At 41.8% G+C, this 22,298-nt stretch overlaps 1 protein-coding gene across 4 annotated transcripts in view; it reads right to left on the bottom strand.

The window, feature by feature from the left end:
• Positions 1 to 22,298, bottom strand: part of crybg2 (crystallin beta-gamma domain containing 2) — a 70,814-nt gene that overhangs the window by 27,830 nt on the left and 20,686 nt on the right. Inside the window, exons 3-6 of one of the 4 annotated variants that reach the window (XM_049602225.1) lie at positions 21,416 to 21,601; positions 15,333 to 18,519; positions 13,718 to 14,912; positions 197 to 1,409 (exon numbers count right to left, since the gene is read on the bottom strand). In XM_049602225.1, coding sequence (XP_049458182.1) covers positions 197 to 1,409; positions 13,718 to 14,912; positions 15,333 to 18,519; positions 21,416 to 21,601 — 5,781 coding nt within the window. Of the gene's footprint in view, positions 1 to 196; positions 1,410 to 13,717; positions 18,520 to 21,415; positions 21,602 to 22,298 lie in introns of all 4 variants that reach the window. The other 3 variants (XM_049602226.1, XM_049602227.1, XM_049602224.1) reach the window with 3 other exon arrangements.

Below are 22,298 nucleotides of genomic sequence, written 5' to 3'. Positions count from 1 at the left end.
AGACCTAAGAGGGATGAGTAAAAACATATGTTGTTTTTGGAATTAAGGCAAACGTTTAAAGAGCTGTTTAACTTACATACCAGAAAAATCTAAGGTTTTTTGTTTTTATTTTTTGGTAACCATGTCACTCTATTTTGTGCAGCATTTTGGAGATATGACAGTTTTAACAAAGCATTAGTGTCTGACTGTTCTCTACCTGCTGGCTCTGCTTCATCAGTTCCAGTGGTGAACGAGTGTCTCTGTTGGAACTCCTCTTCAGTCCCAGGTCAGCAGGCAGAGTGTACAGTCCTTTGAGGGACTCGGCTGGGTTGTTAATTGCTTCCATCTTTTTTGTGGGACTTAGGAGACCAGGAATGTCAGCGGTGATAGGGCTGGGAGCATCCTCCACTATTGGCGGCAGGGAGGAAATGAGAACTGGAGCAGGCGCACGTGGGCCTATGTTCCTGGGCCTCAGAGAGGGTCCCATGCTCTTCAGGGTATCCACCAAGCTATCCATATCAAACTGGCTGGGGGAGTCTTCCTCGGGGGTGCCTGGGGGAGTGGAGGGAGGAGCTGCAGGTTCGGAGACCAGCTCCACCAGTGTGGCCGTAAACACTCCAGTAAAACGGGATGAGTCGTCGTCGTCTTCTTTCTTGAAACTGTCAACAACGTCGTTGCTGGTTTGTTGAGCAGAGGAGAGGCTGGACACAGGGAGCTCGTGTGAGTCCCAGTGTGACTTTATCCTCTCTGACTCTCCCCCTCGCTCTCTCTGTCCCTCTCTTTCAGCTGCAGGTGCAGCAGGCTCCTCCTGCTCCACTAAACTCCTCCTCCACTCATCCTTTGGTGCTTCTGCTGGCTCGCTCTCATATCTCAGATAAACTGTGGTCCTGTCACTCAGCCTGTTGCCAAGGGTAGTGTGTTCGTCTGGAGCGGGGGAGGAGAAAGGGGAGGAATAGGCGTTGCTGAGATGTTTGTATGCTGTAGCCTCGGGGAGAGCAGAGGAGGAGGAGGAGAGGGAGGGACTGGTGTCAGTGTCAGACACTCTGTAACTCGGAGAATCAGTAAAGGAGGAAAACTCTGTTTTGTATGGTCTGTACTGAGAAACTCCCTCAAATCTATTTTTCCATTTGAAGTCTGAGTTGGTATCTGTTCCGTTTGATTCAGTGACAGTGGTGCTCGTTTTGCTGACATCCATTGCATCCTCGCTGACCTCAGTGGTATCAGTCTCATTCACCAGGGATACCTTGCGGAAACGATTTTTAGATTCATCTTCTTTAGGGGGAGATGAAGTCTTTAGGGACAGTTTGGTGCTCAGGCTGCTGTAGCCTGAATTCATTTCGTCTACCAATTTCTTGTCAGCTTCAGTCGGCTGACTTTCTGATGCAAGTACTCCTGAAGCTGCTGTGGACGTCCTTGACGCTGTCAGGGACCTGAATAAACACAGAGAAAAAGACAAACAGGCAAAGATGACAAAACAGAAAAGGCAGAGCAAGTCTGATTTAACAATGGTAACAATCCACTGTGTATGGAGTACTGCGGTGCCTTCAGGGTGTGGTGGCCGTGCAATGCCATTCATGCAAATCATACAAAGCAACTTTGAGTATCTTGACTGGCATGCAATGTCAAATACAGTTTAGAAAGGCCTCATAATTGCAACAGCTTTCGACTAATTTCTAATCTGCACTGACATATAATGGTTTAAAGAATAAGAACTATCTTGTAGAAACTGGATGGGGTTTGAAGCAATGCAGCAAAAAAAGAGACAGCTGGATTCACTATTATCTGTGCCAACAAAGTTATGAAGCAATCATATGCAAATAAGCAAAGCGCAGTCAGCTGACAGTTAAAGGTTACTCAGTCAACACTCCATTTACAGCATATAAACCAAGCTAAGTGAACCCTTTAGCATAGCATTGTGCTTTTTCCTTGTCCTGTGTTTCCAAGTCAGCACACACTTGCTGAGCAAAGCTACCCACACTTACAAATGCAAGCAAAGAGACACCAGATAAGAGCATCCATAAACTGAGCTGCTACATAGTTGGCTGTGTGAGATTTTATAGACTCCATTGTGAGAGTGATCAGATGTATATTAACATGAGCATTAAAACCTGTGAAAACAGTTGTGTTGTGATTTCTGAGACTCTGGAGGAAACTTTCCAAACTCCAGCTGCTCGTTGAATTATGGGAATTGTTGTACCTAGTGGGTTTTTTTTTGAGTTTGATCCATATTAGGGACTAAACATCTGGATATCTTGACCTCTGCTGCTTATGTGTCTCTCACAAGTCCCCCGAGTGTTTCAAAGTGCAGTACCAAATAGCTGGAATACTTCTTAAAGTGAAGATATGATCCTGAATTACATGTTATATAACATGATTCACCCAGAGGCAAAAGGGGGATATTCATCATCTTGTTATTAAGGCTGTCAGATTCAAAGGTGAGTCCAATTTTCATCAGTACTGTACTTCTATGACTTAAAGGGACAGTTCACCCCAAAGTTGAAAACGTCTAGATTGTTTTGGTGTAAGTTCACGAGTGTTGGAGATATTGGCTGTAGAGATGTCTGCCTTCTCTTCAGTATAATGGAACTAGATGGCACTCGGCTTGTGGTGCTCAAAGTGGTGGTGAAAGTACATTTAAAATAAATCAGCTACTCAAGGTAAACAAACAGACCTTGTTGTGAGCAGTTTCATGTGGAAACTATTTTCTTTCTACTGAATTACACCCGCCAACCGTATCACAGTGCAAAGGAAGCGTGCATCTACTCATGGACGAGAGGCTCAAGCTTGTGACAGCGCAAGGTGTAAACATTAATGGTGTCCTTCTTGGCTAAGCTGTAATGTTAGCTAGGTCAGTGGTGCTAAGTTAGCTAGCATTGGATGCACGCTTCCTTCTGCGCTGTGATACAGTTGGCGGCTGTAGTTCTGTTGAAAGAAAATAGTTCCTACATGAAACTGGTCACAACAAGGTCTGTGGATTATCTTGAGTAACCGGGTCATGATTTCTGGAAAGAGACATTGCTGCGTTTTTGGCACTTTGAGACATGCAGAGAGAAATGTATGTATGCTATGCAAAACATATTAAGTCATCGTCATTCATAAATAAAATATGGCCTTTAATAACACAGGAGCATCATGACCACAATTATAAGCAATGAAAATGAGGCAACAGTCAAATGAGTCAAGCTCGGCATTTTAAAGCCGATGGCCAATTACCAGACTGATAACCAGTTTATCCTCTGCTTTTGAGAGAAGGCAGGCATTCTTATGGCGGATATCCTCAACACACGCAAGCTCACACCAAAACAATTTAAATTGATAAATAGTCCTACAGGTGAGAAAGAAAATAAGTATTTTAAGAGTCTAATTTTTTTTAATGAAATGGCTTTTTTATGTTTACATCTGCAAACCTTTTCTCAAAAGCCTGAAAACATGTAAGCTGGAGTTTGTTATTTCATTGTGGACTTCTAAGTCTTAAAATCTGATTGTATAAGTTATGAGAACTGGTGTTCTTTTTTTTTATAAAAATGTATGTGCTGAAATTAGGATCTATTATTTGTTATCTTATAAGCAAATCTGCATGCTTTGAACAACAGTAAAAACTCAATCATCACTATCAGTATTGTTTGCTGCACCAAAACAAGCATCAAAGTGAATGTCAAGACGCTTTCAGTCAAGTAGTAATTTCGAGCTGATCCTCCATCAGTGAACCATTTGACCTTTAAAAGATCATAGGAACCCTGCACTCGATTCAAGGAGTGGTAAGATTATACACTCTGTTCACTTATAAGCCAAAAGGTGCTGTGTTGCTTTGACAGGCTGTGTGGGTGCCTACCAGTAAAAGGTGAAAAGGTTGTGAAACTGCATGAAGAACACATATAGTGACTCACTGTGATCCAACGGGTGGCACGCATGATCCTAATCCCTGGGGTGGATTATTCAAAGGTCATGAGAATATAATTGCCTTAGTGCAGCACTTAACAGCATTAACTGCTACTTTACAAAAAGAAAAAAATAACTAAAGGTCACAATCAGACAGGTATTTCCTTTTGCTATTGCCAAATAATCATTTGAACATTGCAACAAAAATGAGGACAAATGCAATCAAAATCCCTTTGAAAATATTTGGCATTAATTAAGACATAAATGTGCAGAAATATATGCAGGACTTTTTCCAGCTGATTATGCATAGCAATGCAAAGCATCAGTAAGTGCATGGATACAAAAAATTTGATTATCACTGGCCCTGAACACACTCGTCTCCATACACTGACCACACAGAACGAGTCACTACCTGAACTACTGTTGCTGCAGATCCAGTGAAAAGGCCATGAATAGAGACAGTGTTCACTATCAGATCAACGCGGTGCTTGATTTGTTCTTCAAGACTGGATCTACATAACAAATAGCCACTAAACCACAAAGAGTGTAGTTACCCTTCATTTCTAATGTGATACTTTTAAGCCAAAAGGCAGCGACTCTTTATTCCTTAGCTTTCATTTAAAATAAAAATCTAGAAATCACACCGGCAGATTGAAACATAATCTGTCAACCATTTAAAGAAAAGACAAGCATGAATTCACAATAGCTGAAACCATGTACATGTTTGCATCCATTTGTTTATGTATCCACACACACAACCTTACAAACACTAGTCCAACAATGCTTCCCTCTGACAACTGGTATCTCTCTATTCCTGTGTGTGTGTCTTTCTTCTAACTTTTGTTCATGTTGCATAATCTGTTTAGAAGTTATGCACCTTTTTGTGTTTGGCCAATTAGCATGTACCCAAACACACACCTTCACAACACACACACACACACACACACACAAACAAAAGTGCATACTTGGCCTCCAAATTTCCGCCTCCTAGGGCAGAAACTGTAGCCACCAAAAGGTGTGTACATTTTTGCCAACTAAATGACAAAGAGAGTGACTTACAGTCACAGCTAAGCCTCCACAAGGTTCAGTTTCAGAAGTGTTGGGGACACAATTAAGTAAATATATGCTAGTCATTACAGCAGTTACATAACATCAGAGTATGCAATTAATTTCCTGCATTTATTGAGATGTAAATCCACCTTAGAAATAAGTTATGCAGGTTGTAAACCTAAAATATTAAAACTAATTTCTGCTGGGGATAGGGGGGAGGTCCTATTTTTCCCACCATCCTCAGTAGAAATCATGCCCACGATCACCCGGGTGGGTAAGAGCTCCTTCTGTGACATTCTAAGTGCATTGCTTCTCCCACCACAGAACCACACCTATCCCTGAGGGGGACTGCAATATCTGGCAGCAAACCTAAATGTCATAGTCTTCACCAGTAACACGCAAATTATATCACACCTCACAAAATGTGATTATCAAAGAGACAGGAAGACACACACAGTACATTAGTATATAAAGTTGTAGGTACAGGGACTTTATGTGAACCTACAGACACACCCGTAAATCAAGATCCACACACACACACACCCATGTGCTAAAACTTGTACCAGCCCACAGGGAGCCTGAGTCCATATGTATTAGTACAGAGTGACACTGGGGGAATGTGAGCGTTGCACATTAAAGAAAAAGATCCCATGTAATTACGTATGAGCATGGTATAATTTGCAGATCTGTCTCGCCTGGTTGTGTAGCTCAGAGGATTAAAACATAACATCTGCTTCCTTTCTTAGTGAATGTTTAACTCTTCCTTTTGTACTGATTAACAGCCTAAAAATATTTTTCTGTTTTATCTCCCCCCCTCAGTGAGAAAACTGTGTTTGAATGTAGCCAGTATACACACTAGCAAACCCATCCATTTGTTTTAAATCTCCCCTGTTAAGGCATCTAGGTCGCAGAATATTCTGTTATATATTATACTATGTTTCTGCTATACTACACTTGATATATTACATTCACTGTATTGTACTATATTGGACCCACACTATGTTTTCTACAGTGTTTTATACTGTTATATTTGATATACTATTCTATTGTATCTTATGTCATATTGTTGTCCTACATATTATATTATTACGTTTTACCTTATACCATATTTAATACTACATACCTCCATAATTTATCATTTTAAACCGTGCATTGCATTCTATATTATATTTATATTACACCTCTAAATTAAGACAGACAAACTCTTTCATGCAAATCATGTGTTTGGCTGTGTGTGTGTGAGTGTGTATGTGTCTGTTCGCAGCTCATCTCACAAACTACTGGACTAATCAGCCTAATATTTTGTGTGCATATTTATGACTATATGTTCAAGGAGCTCTAGTGGTTGGGGCGATTCCCAATTACTGAAAAATGTGTTTTATTGACTGTTTTAATCGTCATTGACTCTTCACTCTTGTTAATCAGCCGGTAAGGGCAGCAGGTTTTTCAGAAATCATCATGGCTAAGAACAATACCATCTGTTGCAGGCCACAGTTTGGCCTTCGTCGTAGCTCAAAAAATTGAAATCAACAGAAAAGTTTGGTCTCATTTTGACTATATTCAATACTTTAGTTATGATTCACTGAGGTTAGGCACTTCAAGACCTGACTAAATCCCTTATTTTTTTGTTATCTTTGCCGCCATCTTCACTGTAATGGAGTGGGGAGGGACAATTCCACCGCACGCAGCTTCAACTGGTTCTGTTCCATCCTCCACACAGCATCATACCACAGCAGGAGCATTTCAGATAGAATAGAATAGATCAAAGATTTGTGGTTTTAGTTAGTTAGCATTCATCCTCATAATTACAGCGTAGGCTATCTATATTTTGCATACAGTGCTCGTTGTGAAACATGCAGCAGCTCTTTCAAAGTTGACTAGGTGTGTACTTTTATTAGTTTCTGAGACATTTAAGAGACGCTTTAGTGACGCTTCTGAAACACGCTGCGGTGCATCTACTTATTTATTCTTGTACTCTCTCTGTTTACCTGCACAAATTTCCCCTCTGTGGTTCAATAGAGGTTTATTTTATCTTATCTTATCTTATCTTATCTTAGATTGACAAGCATGTGCATACCAAAAGGTGCAGCTTGATGCTAAACATATTTACCCTTTTAAAAAAGTAAAAAGAAACACTGTTGTAAATTCAGAACACAGCGTTATTAACATGAGAGACTGGAAACTGTGCGTCTAGGGCGGGGCCTTTGTTAATATTGATTTTGAATGGATGCCAGTTAGAGTTCTGTAGAAATAGATGAACCCAAGCAGGCAGAACACATGCAGGCGCTAGCTACGAGCTGACAGGAAGCCACTGGGCAAAATGTGTTTACTTCCTTCCATAATTAGAGGATGAAAACAAACCTTTTATATCTGGTTGAGTCTGCATGTCTATAAATATATGATTTGTCTCTAATAATCTACGAGTGGGAAAAGACGAGTGAATGTTTTTCTTGTTTAGTCTCCTCTCCCTCTACATCTCTGTAGGGGATTTAAGAAAGGTTTACTGTGTGTACTGTTTGACTTATTACTGTTCTATCTGGCTGGCAAACACCAGTGAGCCCTGCAGCTTTCCTGAGCTCAAGGTGGACAGTTCAAGCTTTGCAACATATATTCACAGGTCCACCATCATCTATTGATACATTAAGAGTATTAGTAGTATGACTCCTTGTAAATGTTGTCTTCACACAATAAACCATTAGCATTGAACGCCCTGTCCAGACGGTTATTAGAGTTTGACATTTGACATTAAGGGGAACTCCACTGATTTTGGTGCTCAAATTGCATTGTGGGTAATGTAGGCACCAGGTTTTGTGAAGGAAGAAGACTTAGTGGAATACAAAAAGATGATATCTCTGGTTCTGCTGCATTAATCCTGACAGATTTTTGTCGGACAATATCATACCCTGCCCCCCAGGTAGCACGGTAGTGCAGTGGTTAGCACTGCTGCCACACAGCACGAGGTTTCCTGGTTCAAACCTGGAGTGGGGGGGCTCAAACCCTGCGGTGGGGGAGCCCTTCTGTGAGGAGTTTGCATGTTCTCCCTGTGTCAGTGTGGGTTTTCTCTGGGTACTCCGGCTTCCTCACACAATCCAAAGATATGCAGCTTAGGTTAACTGGTGACTCTGAATTGGCCGTTGTTGTCTGTCTCTCTATGTCAGCCCTGTGATAGTCTGGCAATCTGTCCAGAGTGTATCTCTCGCCCAGTGTCAGCTGGGATACGTTCCAGCCCCCTGTAACCCCTGACAGGATAAGCGGTTACGGAAAATGAATGAATCAATGTTATACCTTTTCCCATTGCCACCAGTCAGTATGCATTTTAATATCTCTTGCTTACTTAGTCTCTCTGTCAAACTCCGTGCAGACTAAATTTGAAACGATGTTTGAGGTCTTCTTGGACAGATATTGGATGATATTTTGTGGCGGCAGGTCATTGACTTGCGCCGACAAAGGGGCCAAAATTAGCAAGTCTACCCTGTTGTCGAATTACCTTTACTGCCCATCAAAGCCAATCGGAGCTGGAGCCAATAAATACCTGAGACTACCGAAGAATAATTTGTCCCAGGAATGAATGTCGATTGTAAAATTTCCATTAAATACAAAAGCCAGAAGTTAGTGGGTTTTTTGTCCAGTGGGAAAGGGACTTTATGAAAGCTCAATGCTAAATCGATGGAGTACTCCTTCAGAGATTTAATGGCAGAAGAAAGTCTTTTTCACAAAGGTCAGGTACTTACAAGAACCAAAGCCCTGTTTACTAAAATGCTGCTGATAAAAAAACAGACATTAGTGAAATTATATGGTTCTCTTAAAAGGTGGTGGAATGTCAAGAGTCCAACAGCAGCCTGAAAGTGACAACCAAGTAACAATCTAACACGAAAGAGTGGAATTTTTCTGATGGTCTGAATTGGGTAAGTGTTGAAAAATGCATAGCCCCTGCAAAAGTAACCGAGACAGACTCCAGGCAGAAGTTTTAAGAATGTAAAAGCAGGCGTTAAGATGTACGATTTCTTGAAGATGACTTCTGTCAGAGGTTGATTTACAACAGAGAGAATTCTTGACAAGTTTTTCATTCCACTTGAGTTTAAGTACACCTGTCAACAGCCAAGCAGTCACACATGAAAGGAAAACAAATGACAAAAGTCAGTGGCGAAGTTCTGACTAAAAACCTCAGAGTTGTTCAACTGGCTTCAGATCGTATCCTCAATGGCTGGAATTTGAAGGAAAAATCTGTTTCTTCACTTCACACCTTAGACGGTTGCTTCCTAATATCAGTTTGACAGTTTCCAGCTCAGTCACAGCTTAAAATCTAGTCTGATAAAAAAAAACAGCCAAAATCCTAACCTTGCTAGAAACCTGCATTGAATAGCCAAGATAAAATATTAGATAACTAGGCAGTAGAAACCCACAAAGAATGCAGTCAGACAACCAAATACACAAATTGCGAAAAGCACCTTTGGCATTGTAGTGTAACCACAATGAAGTGATCAAATACTGCGATGAAATGTGAGCCCCTTCCTTATTTCTAGCAACAATTGAATACAACTTATATCAATGAGATATTTCTCAAATTAAGTCAATAATATGAGTGGACACAATGACATTTACTGACTTTGTGTCTATACAACAGCAATATGACAGCATGTTTCAAAACCGTGCCAACACCCACAACACCCAAATTTGTCAACCAGCCCAACACTATTATTCCCAGCCGAAAGTAATGAAAAGTAGCCCAATATGGCAACACCATTACTAAGTCACTAAATATCTTGTGTAGATGCCCAGTGTTGCACCTTATGACACCACTGCCTAAGAACCCTGTAAGACGGGTGCAGCCGGCCAAATGCCTCATCTTTTAGTAAGCATCAACACGTGTTCACCAGAAACTGTGTTGTTTTAAGTGTAGGAGTTTGTTGACAGGTTATGTGAGGAAAAACATCTATGAAAATGATAATGCAGAAGAACACACAGTGTGTTGAAAGACATGCAGCACTAAAAGAACCCCTTCTTTGTTTATATTCATTCCTACACTACTTGCCGTGACTTAACCAGTATATTTCACCTTCGCTCAGCGTGTTTACAGTTCCACAAAATTTGTTCTTTTCATTTTTACCAAAGCACAAACCTGTTTTGCATATCAAAAACCATTTAAAGCATTAATAAAAAGCAGGATATAAAGCCATGGCATGGGAAACTACCTACATTTGCTTCTTCGTTCTGATCTACGTGTTTAGTTTTTGTCTATTAACAAATAAGGGGGTTGTTTTACTACGTATACAATAGATGCACTTTTCCTCCCCATCTGCTGAACCTGCCCCATCTCCTATTTCTCTCTGTTGGTAGTCCTTCAGCTTCCACTCAAGTAAAAGACATGTCTTTGCTGCCACCTTGTGATTTAAAAAATGTTAAAGATATAGCACTGTACATTCCTCTCAAAAGCTGTCATACTTGGATTAAATAAAGAGTCATACTGTTTATACTACGCAAAACTGACTTTAACAAGCAATTTGAGTGATTTGAGTACCAACACCTGTTGCGCAACGAGTCACAAAGCAGCTCAACTACTATAGAGGGTAGGTATTTATGCAGTATACATCTAGTGACGCATGCAAATCCACCTAAGTCTTTTTAGTGGCTTTTCTTTGTGTCAGTTAAGACTCTATTGTGTTTACACAATGTAGCTGTCACAGTAAATCTGCAACTGTCAGCATGCGCCACAGACTCCTGAGAAAACCTTATCTCGGACATTTATCTTCTCCATCGTCTGGCAGGGGAAAAGAAAGTCATGTTTTTTGCCAGCAACTGTTAACACTTTGACTCACATCAAACAAACCAGTAGCATCAAGAAAACACATGCCAATGCACAATAACACACGCAGTTTGTCCTGCTATGCCAAAGACAGCAACATTCCAGTGTCTTCCTGTGAATTAAAAAGCTTAATCAAAGGCCAGCTTCAGGTTAAATGTTGCTGCAAAGTTCAAACAATTCTGTGTTATATAAATGTGTTAATAAAAATCTGGCATGAGACCCAATGCCTCATGTGTCAGGACATGTTGTGGAGCCAAAATGGATTGTGATCTTATGAGTAAGGTTGAACTTGCAACAGTGACAAGCTATTTATTGTGTGGCTGTCCCTCGGATACTCTGGAAACAGTTTAAGTTGGAAGCATGACACAGACTCTGAGCGCATGAATCCCCGAGCAGATCCTGAGACAGAGGCTTTGCGAGTGACCTAAACATTCTGAATTTGTCCACCTAAATGCCAGTGCAGCAGGAGACTCGGAAGATGGAGGCAGATAATAGTGCTGGGAAGCATGCAGAAGCATATCATGGTCATATAGCCATATACTATTATAATATACACCGTTCAGCCAAAACATTAAAACCACTGGCAGGTGAAGTGAATAACACTGCTGGGCAACCTTGGGTCCTGGCATTCATATGGATGCTAATTTAGGCGCTCCACCTGCCCGAACACCGCTGCAGACCAAACTCCCTCATGGCAATGGCACTTGTCGATTGCAGTGACCCCCCCAGCAAGACAATGCACCATGCTACATCACAAAAACTGCTCAGAGATGACCTGAGGAACAGGACAAAGAGCTCAAGGCGTCAACCTGGCCTCCAAATACCCCAGATCCCAATTTGATTGAACATTTAAGCAAAGTGCTGGTACCCCAGAGGTACCCCAATCCATGGTGGGTGCTCATTGGACTGGACATGGCTCTGACCCGTCAATGCATTAACACAGGACCTCTGGAGAGTGTCCCTTGGTGTCTGGCACCAGGGCGTTGGCTTCAGATCTTTTGAGTCCTGTGGGGTAACAGCATGTCCCACAGATGTTTGATCAGACTGGGATTTGGGGAATTTGGAGGGCGGGTCAACACCTTGAAGTCTCTGTCTCATTCCTTGGGCCATTCCTGAGCAGTTTTTGTGGTGTGGCATGACGCAATGTGCTGCTGGGCGGCCACTGCTACTGGGGAGTGCTGCTGCCATAAGGGGGAGTACCTTGTCTGCACTGGTGTTCAAGTGGGTGGAGCGTGTCAGGTGGCAACCACATGATTGCCAGAGCCCAAGAATTAATGCTGTTCACGTCACCTGTCAGTGGTTTTAATGTTTTGGCTGATTGGTGTAGCTATTATATTATATTGTATCTATCATTATTGTTAGATTGATAGATTATGTGTATTTAATGTCCTAACCAAAAGCAAAGCAGACCAGCTGACCATCAGAGCTTGAATGAGGGTGGCCATTATGTGAATGCATCATGGAAGTAGTGCATTTATCCATATTGTGATAAGAGCTGAAACAATGCATCGCCACCAATTTAAATGATATATATGTGGATTTGCTGCCGTTCTCTGTGTCTGTATCGTAAGCTGAATATCTTTAAATGTTGATCAGAGGAGACAAACAACTTAAGGACATCATCATGAGCTCGGGGAACCTGTGATGTGCACGCCACTATTTTCCGCTATTTGTAACATGAAGTTGATTGATGATAGATTAACAATACTGAAAAAGCCATACAGCATAGTGTAACGATATTTTGTGTGGCAATATTGTGTTGATACACTGACAGCAAGCATTGATTTTATAATTCTATTCTATATCATTAATATTGCAAATACAAACTAAACCTTTAGTCTACTGAAGTAATAATAAGAATAATATAATCAATTTCTTTTTCAGTCCACTTTATACATTTTGCTGTGATAAAAAAAATTATCTTCTTAGATAAAACAGATCTATGGGACATCATTTGCAAGTGAAAAGGGTAATAAATTGCAGTATATAGTAATATGTGTTATAGCATTACTCAGTGTATCACAAACATTTAGAATCACAGTAATATTGTATCTTGAATTAAGCATCATGATTATACCGTCTCATGGGGCCTCTCGTGATTCTGTTGAAGCCCTTGTTTTTGGGGATAATGTGCTTATTAAAATCTGATTCATTTATGTTTATTTAAAAGATTATATTGATTACATTTTGTACCTTGTGAGAAGCATTTACCATCACCTTGTCTTTCAAGTTCTGTTGCAGAGTGTATTGAACCGTGAATACTGTATTGTGTGACTTTGAACTGACTGTGTTGTTACACCCCCACAAATCAATGCTGTACTTTCACTGAACTGAGTGATAGCTCAGGTTTAACTAATGGAATGGACTAACTTTGCACTGCATGTGGATCATGACGTGATCTGTGGACTGCCCACGCTGCTTGGATTAGCTGATCTGAGTCATGCCACAGACCTGAGGGTATGTGACAGTGATCACTTAACATGTGGTGCATTAAAAAGGGTGTGTTCAGATCTGCACAGGTATGTAGACAGCTCTGTTGGTAAACAATTCAGCTCATCCAGCGCTGACATTTTTCCTTTATCAGTGGAAATGTTGAACGGTCAGGGGCCTTATCAGATGACCACACAGACAAAGTTACCCATTAAAAGTGTATTATCATGGCTGCACAAGTACATTGCTCGACATTAAGAAATCACTGCTTGCTTATATGTCTGACATACGCCTCAGGCTACATGTTGCACATTCCAGAAGCTACAGGGCTGCAGGTTCCTAAATGACAGCATTCAAATATTAAACACATCTCACTTACACTTTCTCTTAATGCCCCCTAAACTTGACGGCAAACTGTCAATTACACACACCGTTAAGGAAGTTTAAAATAACTTGTTCATTCACGTGCTATGTTGAGCTTCAAATCCAGCATGCCTGCAGCCCTGGACTCTAACAACAAATCTTTTAAAAAAAAAACAAACAAACAAAAAAAAAAAACGCGAAGACTCCACTTACCCCTGATTCAGGTCGGGTTGGGCTTCTGCTGGATGCTGGTGTCTCTCCGATAGGCTCTCAGCAGCTTTGGTGTCAGGACACTGTGTGTCTACATTCGGCGTTGACAGCTCGACTGCCACCTGCTCCTGCACCGTCCTGGTTCTGTCTGTGCTCCGAGTAATTGTATCCACCCACTCACTACTCTGTGGAGCCCTATTGTGTTCAGTCTCTGGGGCATCTGATTGCAGCTCGGTGCTATGTGTCAAAGTGCCTGCGACAACCTTTACTCCAGCAGACGTATCTGTGAATGCACTTGCTGTAGTCACACTGCTTGTTCCTGTGCTGTCTTTGCTCTCTTCACCTATTTTATCTGCCTGTGCAGTTAGGGAAACTTGCTCTTCTGCCTCTCTTAATCTGGGTGTGATCGTGTCTTCCTTTCTTGTGTGACTGGAAACGGCATGCATGTATTCAGAAATCACAGTGTCTTTGTGAGACAGATATTGTGTCTTCTGGCTTGGGAGTTGCTTCTCTCCATTAGGGGGGTCTTCTGTTTCCAATTCCGCGGTCCAGTTTCCCTCCGACCCCTCCCCCTGCCCATGTGGCTTGCTGGAAGGTGGAGCAAAGTCACATACCATCAGTGTGTTCACCTGCTGAACCGGTGTGGCAGGTAACTCCTCCTTTTTCTCCTCCTCCCTCTCTCCTTTCACCTGTGGCAACACTGTAGCTGCTACTTCTTTCTCTTGACTCCATGCATCATTGCCGACAAGAAACCTAGATGTTATAATCCGGGGCACCTTATCTTCTGACCTCTGACCTCTTACTTGTTGTTGCACTTCAGTTCGGCTATTGAGATCCAATTTTTCTTCTTTTTTGCCTAATTTACCTTCCTCACTCTGGGTTTTAGCAATCACCACCTTAAATTCTCCCTCTTCTGTCTTTTTTATCCCGCTTTCTGCAATCTCTTCCTTTTGTGGAATCTCCTCACGCAGCCCGGCCTCTTTCACAACATCTGCCACGACCTTGTACACCTCTACATCTTTGCTTTTCTCTGTGTTGTCCAGTGTGGCTGGTAGCTTCTCTTTTGTCTCCTCCTTCTTGTCTTCTTTCACCTGTGGCAACACTGTAGCTGCTTCTTCTTTCTCTTGCCTCTTTGTGTCACTGCCGACAAGAAACCTAGATGTTATAATCCGGGGCACCTTATCTTCTGACCTCTGACCTCTTACTTGTTGTTGCACTTCAGTTCGGCTATTGAGATCCAATTTTACTTCGTTGCCTATTTTACCTTCCTCACTCTGTGTTTTAGCAATCACCACCTTAAATTCTCCCTCTTCTGTCTTTTTTATCCTGCTTTCTGCAATCTCTTCCTTTTGTGGAATCTCCTCACGCAGCCCGGCCTCTTTCACAACATCTGCCACGCTGCTTTCTTTTCTTTCATCCACCTTGTACACCTCTACATCCTTGCTTTTCTCTGTGTTGTCCAGTGTGGTAGGTAACTTCTCCTTTGTCTCCTCCTTCTTGTCTTCTTTCACCTGTGGTGAAACTGTAGCTGCTTCTTCTTTCTCCTGACTCTTTGCATCATTGCCAACAAGAAACCTAGACGTTATAATCCGGGGCACCTTATCTTCTGACTTCTGACTTCTTACTTGTTGTTGCACTTCAGTTCGGCTATTGAGATCCAATTTTTCTTCTTCATTGCCTATTTTACCTTCCTCACTCTGTGTTTTAGCAATCACCACCTTAAATTCTCCCTCTTCTGTCTTTTTTATCCTGCTTTCTGCAATGTCTTCCTTTTGTGGAATCTGCTCACGCAGCCTGGTCTCTTTCACAACATCTGCCACGCGGCTTTCTTTTCTTTCATCCACCTTGTACCCCTCTACATCTTTGCCTTTCTCTGTGTTGTCCAGTGTGGCAGGTAACTTCTGCTTTCTCTCCTCCTTCTTGTCTTCTTTCACCTGTGGCAACACTGTAGCTGCTTCTTCTTTCTCTTGCCTCTTTGTGTCACTGCCGACAAGAAACCTAGATGTTATAATCCGGGGCACCTTATCTTCTGACCTCTGACCTCTTACTTGTTGTTGCACTTCAGTTTGGCTATTGAGATCCAATTTTACTTCGTTGCCTATTTTACCTTCCTCACTCTGTGTTTTAGCAATCACCACCTTAAATTCTCCCTCTTCTGTCTTTTTTATCCTGCTGTCTGCAATCTCTTCCTTTTGTGGAATCTCCTCACGTAGCGCGGCCTCTTTCACAACATCTGCCACGCTGCTTTCTTTTCTTTCATCCACCTTGTACACCTCTACATCCTTGCTTTTCTCTGTGTTGTCCAGTGTGGTAGGTAACTTCTCCTTTGTCTCCTCCTTCTTGTCTTCTTTCACCTGTGGCGAAACTGTAGCTGCTTCTTCTTTCTCCTGACTCTTTGCATCATTGCCAACAAGAAACCTAGACGCTATAATCCGGGGCACCTTATCTTCTGACTTCTGACTTCTTACTTGTTGTTGCACTTCAGTTCGGCTATTGAGATCCAATTTTTCTTCTTCATTGCCTATTTTACCTTCCTCACTCTGTGTTTTAGCAATCACCACCTTAAATTCTCCCTCTTCTGTCTTTTTTATCCTGCTTTCTGCAATCTCTTCCTTTTGTGGAATCTCCTCACGCAGCCCGGCCTCTTTCACAACATCTGCCACGCTGCTTTCTTTTCTTTCATCCACCTTGTACACCTCTACATCCTTGCTTTTCTCTGCATTGTCCAGTGTGGCAGGTAACTTCTCCTTTGTCTCCTCCTTCCTGTCTTCTTTCATCTGTGGTGACACTGTAGCTGCTTCTTCTTTCTCTTGACTCTTTGCGTCACTGCCAACAAGAAACCTAGATGTTACAATCTGGGGCACCTTATCTTCTGACCTCTGACCTCTTACTTGTTGTTGAACTTCAAATCGGCTATTGAGATCCACTTTCTCTTGTTCCTTGCCTATTATATCCTCCTCACTCTGCGTTTTAACAATCACCACCTTAAATTCTCCCTCTTCTCTGTTTTTTATCCTGCTTTCTGCGATCTCTTCCTTTTGTGGAATCTGCTCACGCAGCCCGGCCTCTTTCACAACATCTACCACGTGGCTTTCTTTTCTTTCATCCACTGTGTACTCCTCTGCGTTGTCCTCTTCGGCACTGTAGTAGATCTCCGTAGCACTACCATCATCTGATCCCATGCTCAGATATGCTGGACTTAAAGCCCTGTCAGACCCAGACATCAGTCCAGAATGTGCAGAAAAGCTCTCCCTTTTTTCAATTTTTATCTCAAGACCCTCTGTTGCACTCATTTTTTCAGGTGCAGGAGAGGGACAGACAGTATCTGAGCTCACCTCTTCTGTGACTAACTCTTTGATGAGGATCGCTCTCCGTTTGGAGTCAGTAACCTGAGCATCTCCCTCTTGGGACATTACATCGTCAGAGGCAGGAGGGGCAGGGCTTTGAACAACAGAAACTGAGCTGACATTGTCTTGAATGAGGCTAACACTGTCCGATTTCACCTCTGAAAGGGAGTGAGTCAGTGTTGAGTGTGGAATGTTACCACTGTCAGCTGGTTTATAAGCTGAATTAAGAGGGGAAGTTAGATATCTGCTGTAGATATCTGTGTTTCTTTGAGGCTGAAAAGCAGTAGAAGTTTCGTTAGACATAAATCTGGAGGTAGCAGGAATCACCTTACTCTCGCTGAAGGTGGCATTATTGTTAGTATAACCACCTGTGGCATTACTCATTTTGCCAGGAGAAGAGTAAAGCTCACGTGATGTTGACAGGTGGGAGTAAATAACATTTGTGTCTGTGTGATGTTCATTTAGGGTTTTTACCAAGATGGGTTCTGATCTGGTGCTAAGAGGTCTTGTCTCTGTACGAATTTGAGATGGAGGGTTTGAGATGGATGACACTACCTCCAAGATAAGACTCTGGGGGAGAAGTGAGTCATACAACTCTCCATAAATTGCGGTTTGACTGACAGGTTGAGTACTCTTCTCTTTGCGAACAGTGGAGGTTGCTGTGACAGTTGTGGCAGTTTCGGGAGTAGATCCCTCAGTGCGAGAAATTGAGACTTCTTGATGGACAGACGCAGAATCTGCGCTGAGAGTTGAGTTGTCAGCATGAGGAACAGGGGTTGACTCCATAATTGTGGCGTCAATTTTGGAGTCAACACTTGCCAAGGACAGTTCAACGTTTTGAGCTGTACTGTCAGCTGTGTCAGGGGCATCAGGTTGATGGTATGATAATGCATCTCTGTTGGTTTCAGCAAGAGAGATTTCTGTTGTCTTGTGAGACTGCTGGAGGATGTCATTATCACATGGACCGTTGCTCAGGGAGACTGACTCAGCAACTGCTACTTTGTCATTTGAGGTGTCAGGCACGATTAGAGGCTGGGTATCTGAAAGTATAGGTTCAGACTGGTCGTTGACAGCAAAGGTCATTTCTGTAAGAGTCGTAGGTTCAGAAGGATTGGAGTTATCATAAACAGGAATGTTCTCGTTCTCCTCTAATGACTCTAGATTATCCAACTGCAGCTCCGGGATGGTGGCGATTGGTGCTTTCTGCAGTTCCTCGCGTACGGCAGAAAGATTGGAACCGCTCGTCAGAGGCTCCTTCGCTTCTGGGCGGATGTTTATATCAACATTCGACTCTGATTGTTTAGAGATAGTGAAATATGATTCTGACTGGTTTGTGGCCACAGGGGGAGGAGAAGGGATGTCAAATTTATCGCTGGTGTCAAGCACTGGTTGAGACACGCTGAACGTCGTCTTCGTGTCAGTCTCATCCAGCTTCACCTGACTCAGGCGCAAAGGAGGCTAGGGGAAGATAATATGCAGAAATTAATCAATTAGGCCCAGTTTGTGCCTCTCCTGTTTTATCATTACAGCTGAGCCACAGGGTCAAGCTTTATGTCAGTCTGAAAAATAAATCTCTGGTTGTCTTTCAAAACAGCAACAGCAACAACTCTTTCCAGGATCGTTAAACCTGCAATAACTGGCTTTATTTTTTTTAACACTGACACACCGTGACCTTTTGAAGACTTCAACTCCAGTATTTTTTAATCTGGTCCCGAATTTCCCATGTTTTTTGTCGAAGTAACTAATGGAGACAACAATTTTTTTTAGATCAATCCAGTATTTAATGAGAGGCTGCAGCTGGCAGCAGCGAAACAGGCTACCAAGTGCTTGTTTTGCCACTGACAGACTCAGATTGTGTTCTTTTTAAGTGTCTGACAACATTATTATTATATTATATATATATATTATATATATATTATTACATTTAACCAGAAACAGCCCCAAAATCACTACTGCCATTTAAATTAACAGCAATGTTAGCGTGTATAGAGCCAACAAATTTCACATCTAACTGGGTCAATTAAGGTTTTATTTCAACCAAACTACAGTGACATAATGTAAGACGCCTTCTATGCATTTTATTTTGTTTCTGTTGACTTTGAATGAAGTGTGTTTAAGGACAATTAAGTTCCATGTATTTAAATGGTGTCTGGTGGGTTTGGTGATGGCGAATTCATGGCTGGTTCTGGTTCAACAACAAGGTGGTTCTCTGGAGGGATCCTTTCCATAATGTTGTCAATCTCTTGGATTAACAATCTGAGCCTGTCAGCGGCAAAAACAAGCTCTTCTAATGGATGTAAATTGGCGGTGCATAATTGCCCCGAGTGGTCACATTGCAGCCTGTTACATAACTGCCAGCTGCAGCGGTCTCATTCAATACTGGACCAATTTCAATAATAGTTTAATACAACACAAAAAACATGGAAGAATAGGGTCAAGGTTGAAAAATACCAAAGTTACCCTTTAAGTTGATTCATGAACTTGTTGGCAAAGAGCTGAGTATTTACACTCCCAGTAGTTACGGAACAACATTCTTATTCATTGGGAGTTGTGTTTGTGGCCATCTGGTGAATGCAAAGCCTGAGGGAAATATCTGTCCCTTTACCTGCTAAATTCTCCACTATGTTCACCAACTAATTGCTAATGTTGTCTGTCTGGTGTTTGGTGCTGAGCAGGTACTGCACAGTGGGTTTTTAGAGCTTTTTCATTGAGAACAGCTGCTTGCTATGGCCAAAAAACGATATGAGAGTGAATTAAGACATTCACAGACCAAACAGCCAATCAGTGAGCTGAAACCCACAACTGACCCAATTCACACTTCAATTTGAAATATTAATATTATAAAACTAAAGATTATCGGGGCTTTAAGATTCTTGTGACCATCCGGATCAAAACAATAATCCATTCACTGAAAGAACGTACTATGTTTATCTTTCAGAAAAACAAATGGTTAACTCTGCAATGGTAACTGCATAAATATAATGTTAATACAGGAGAGGCACAGACTGGATAAATCAGACAAAACAATATGACCATATACTAGATAGGAAGTTGTTGCACCAAATTTCCAAAGTTGGTAAATTAAAGGGTCTCTATACGATATTCAGAGTGTTCTTCAAGTTCTCTGCACAATGTTCTCAACATGGTAGTGTCTGATCCGGCAATTAGCAGGTGCTAACTCCATAAACAATGCAACAGTGTTAACCGAGGGAATCAGAGGATGGGTGCCAGGCTGGATGCCGTCTTGATTAGGGGTGAGTCCATGTACACGTGTACACCTGTTTGAGATCATAAACGGTTATGAAAAAGTAGTACACAAAAAACGTTTTTTTTGTTTGTTTGTTTTTTTTAGGGGGGGACGGGGGTGATACTAATTGTTGACTAACTGTGATAGATTGTGTTACCTTCTCCAGTCTGGCGCGCCAAACCGTAGTTGTGAGACACTGGTTTTCTGTAGATTATCTTTAAAACTTGGCTCGTTGCTGGTAACTAGCTCTAGGAGTCCGGACCAACTCTGCTTTAAGAATGAGGATGCAGAACTGACATCCATGCAGAAGCACATTTGTTTCTCCTCTACAGCAGGAAAACATAACATAACATAACATAACATAATGCAGGGCCTTCTCACAGAGATGCTGTAACTGGAGCCTATCTAAACACTGTAAACAGACTGCAACCACGCGTAGCATGAACAGTACTATTTTCACGATGCATTCCCATCCGTACACTCTATACGCTGCTTTACTTCCCACAACATCTACTACATCACACCCACACGGCCACCGTCTTAAAGTGAAGGGCTGGCTGGTAACAACTGTGAATATGACAAGAAATGGTGTGAGACCGGATTTGGCAACCGGTCAGTAGCCTACATGCTCTGTTCTGTTAAAACGGCGCGGTGGTTAAATGGCCCGTTCGGTTGGTATTTGGATAACTGGGGCATTACTGGTATAATGCAATAGCACCACCCAGTGGTGAAACCCATGTACACGTTTACACGAAAAAAATTACCCACTCTAAACGTTCATAGATTTTTGTACACGAACTCACCCCTAGTCTTGATATCAGCAGTAACCACCGTATGAGCACAGTGCAGAGCGGCAGCAATTAGCTAGCCAATGGGATCCACACATGCACAAATACGTGCATAGCTGGACCAGCTTACCACAACAAACCAGATAAACTTGGATTACAACATACAGAGGGAGGGTGGCCTCCTCAGGACACCATTACTGCACTACATCTTTATGTAGCAAATAGTTGTTTGCTGCCCTACAAATGCTCTGAATGTCGCATACAGAACCTCTAAAGAAAAGATTATTTGTCACACCTGAATTTTAGGGAAAGGGGTTACCTCCTTTGGCTCTTCAAGGCCTGGGCTATCCAGAACAGTAGTGCTCTTAGAGATATTCTCTTCATTATCATTCTTCTTCTTCCTTCTAAAACCAAAGGAGAAGGAAGCAATCCTTTTGGGCTTACGAAGGTCCAACTCTGAGTAGCTCAATGCTTTGGCTTGAGAGGAAGAGGGCAGGATGGAGGCCTGGAAGGTGAGATAGAGAGAGAGGGAGGAAGAAATGAAGAAAACAAGACAGAATTTCGAGGTGAATATTAACTCTCAAGACAATAGGCATGTTTCTAAAAGCATCTAGGACTCTACCTAACCAATATTGTATATCGTGATTAATAATTACGAGCGTAACCTAAAGGACTTTTTATTTAATCAAGTATAAATGGAAGATTCATACCCTACATACCAAACATACCTAACCCAACCAAGCACTTGCTAAGGCTTAATTAGAAGCTTCCAAACACTGCTTCTTTCAGTGATAAGAATGAGGATATTGCACAATGAAAAATTATTCCACTGCACACATTATGAGTCGGTACACAAGAAAAGAAATGTTGACACCCTAACTTCATTCCAAGCAGTAAAAACTGCTCCACCCTTAAAAAATATGAAAGACTAGTAGAACATGATCTAATAAACCTAGTAGCTGCTGGCTCATATGCTGATAATGGGAAGGTTTGATAAAAGTAAAAATAACACAACTTTCTGTCCTAGATTTACAGCAAACAACACATGCAGCTGGTAACAGTCATAACCGACATAGGGTGTCACTATTGTTGTTTCAGGGACTGAGATGAGTGTCAATCTGGCAGGACAGAAGTTTAAAAAGATGTCAAAGTATCTTGGGAGTGCACCTGGTGTGACTCCTGTGTTTTTTGTCAGTTATTTT

The sequence above is a fragment of the Epinephelus fuscoguttatus genome, linkage group LG17, assembly GCF_011397635.1.
Source record: "Epinephelus fuscoguttatus linkage group LG17, E.fuscoguttatus.final_Chr_v1".
Taxonomy (NCBI): Eukaryota; Metazoa; Chordata; class Actinopteri; order Perciformes; family Serranidae; genus Epinephelus; species Epinephelus fuscoguttatus.
This window is presented reverse-complemented; position numbering and strand designations above follow the sequence as displayed.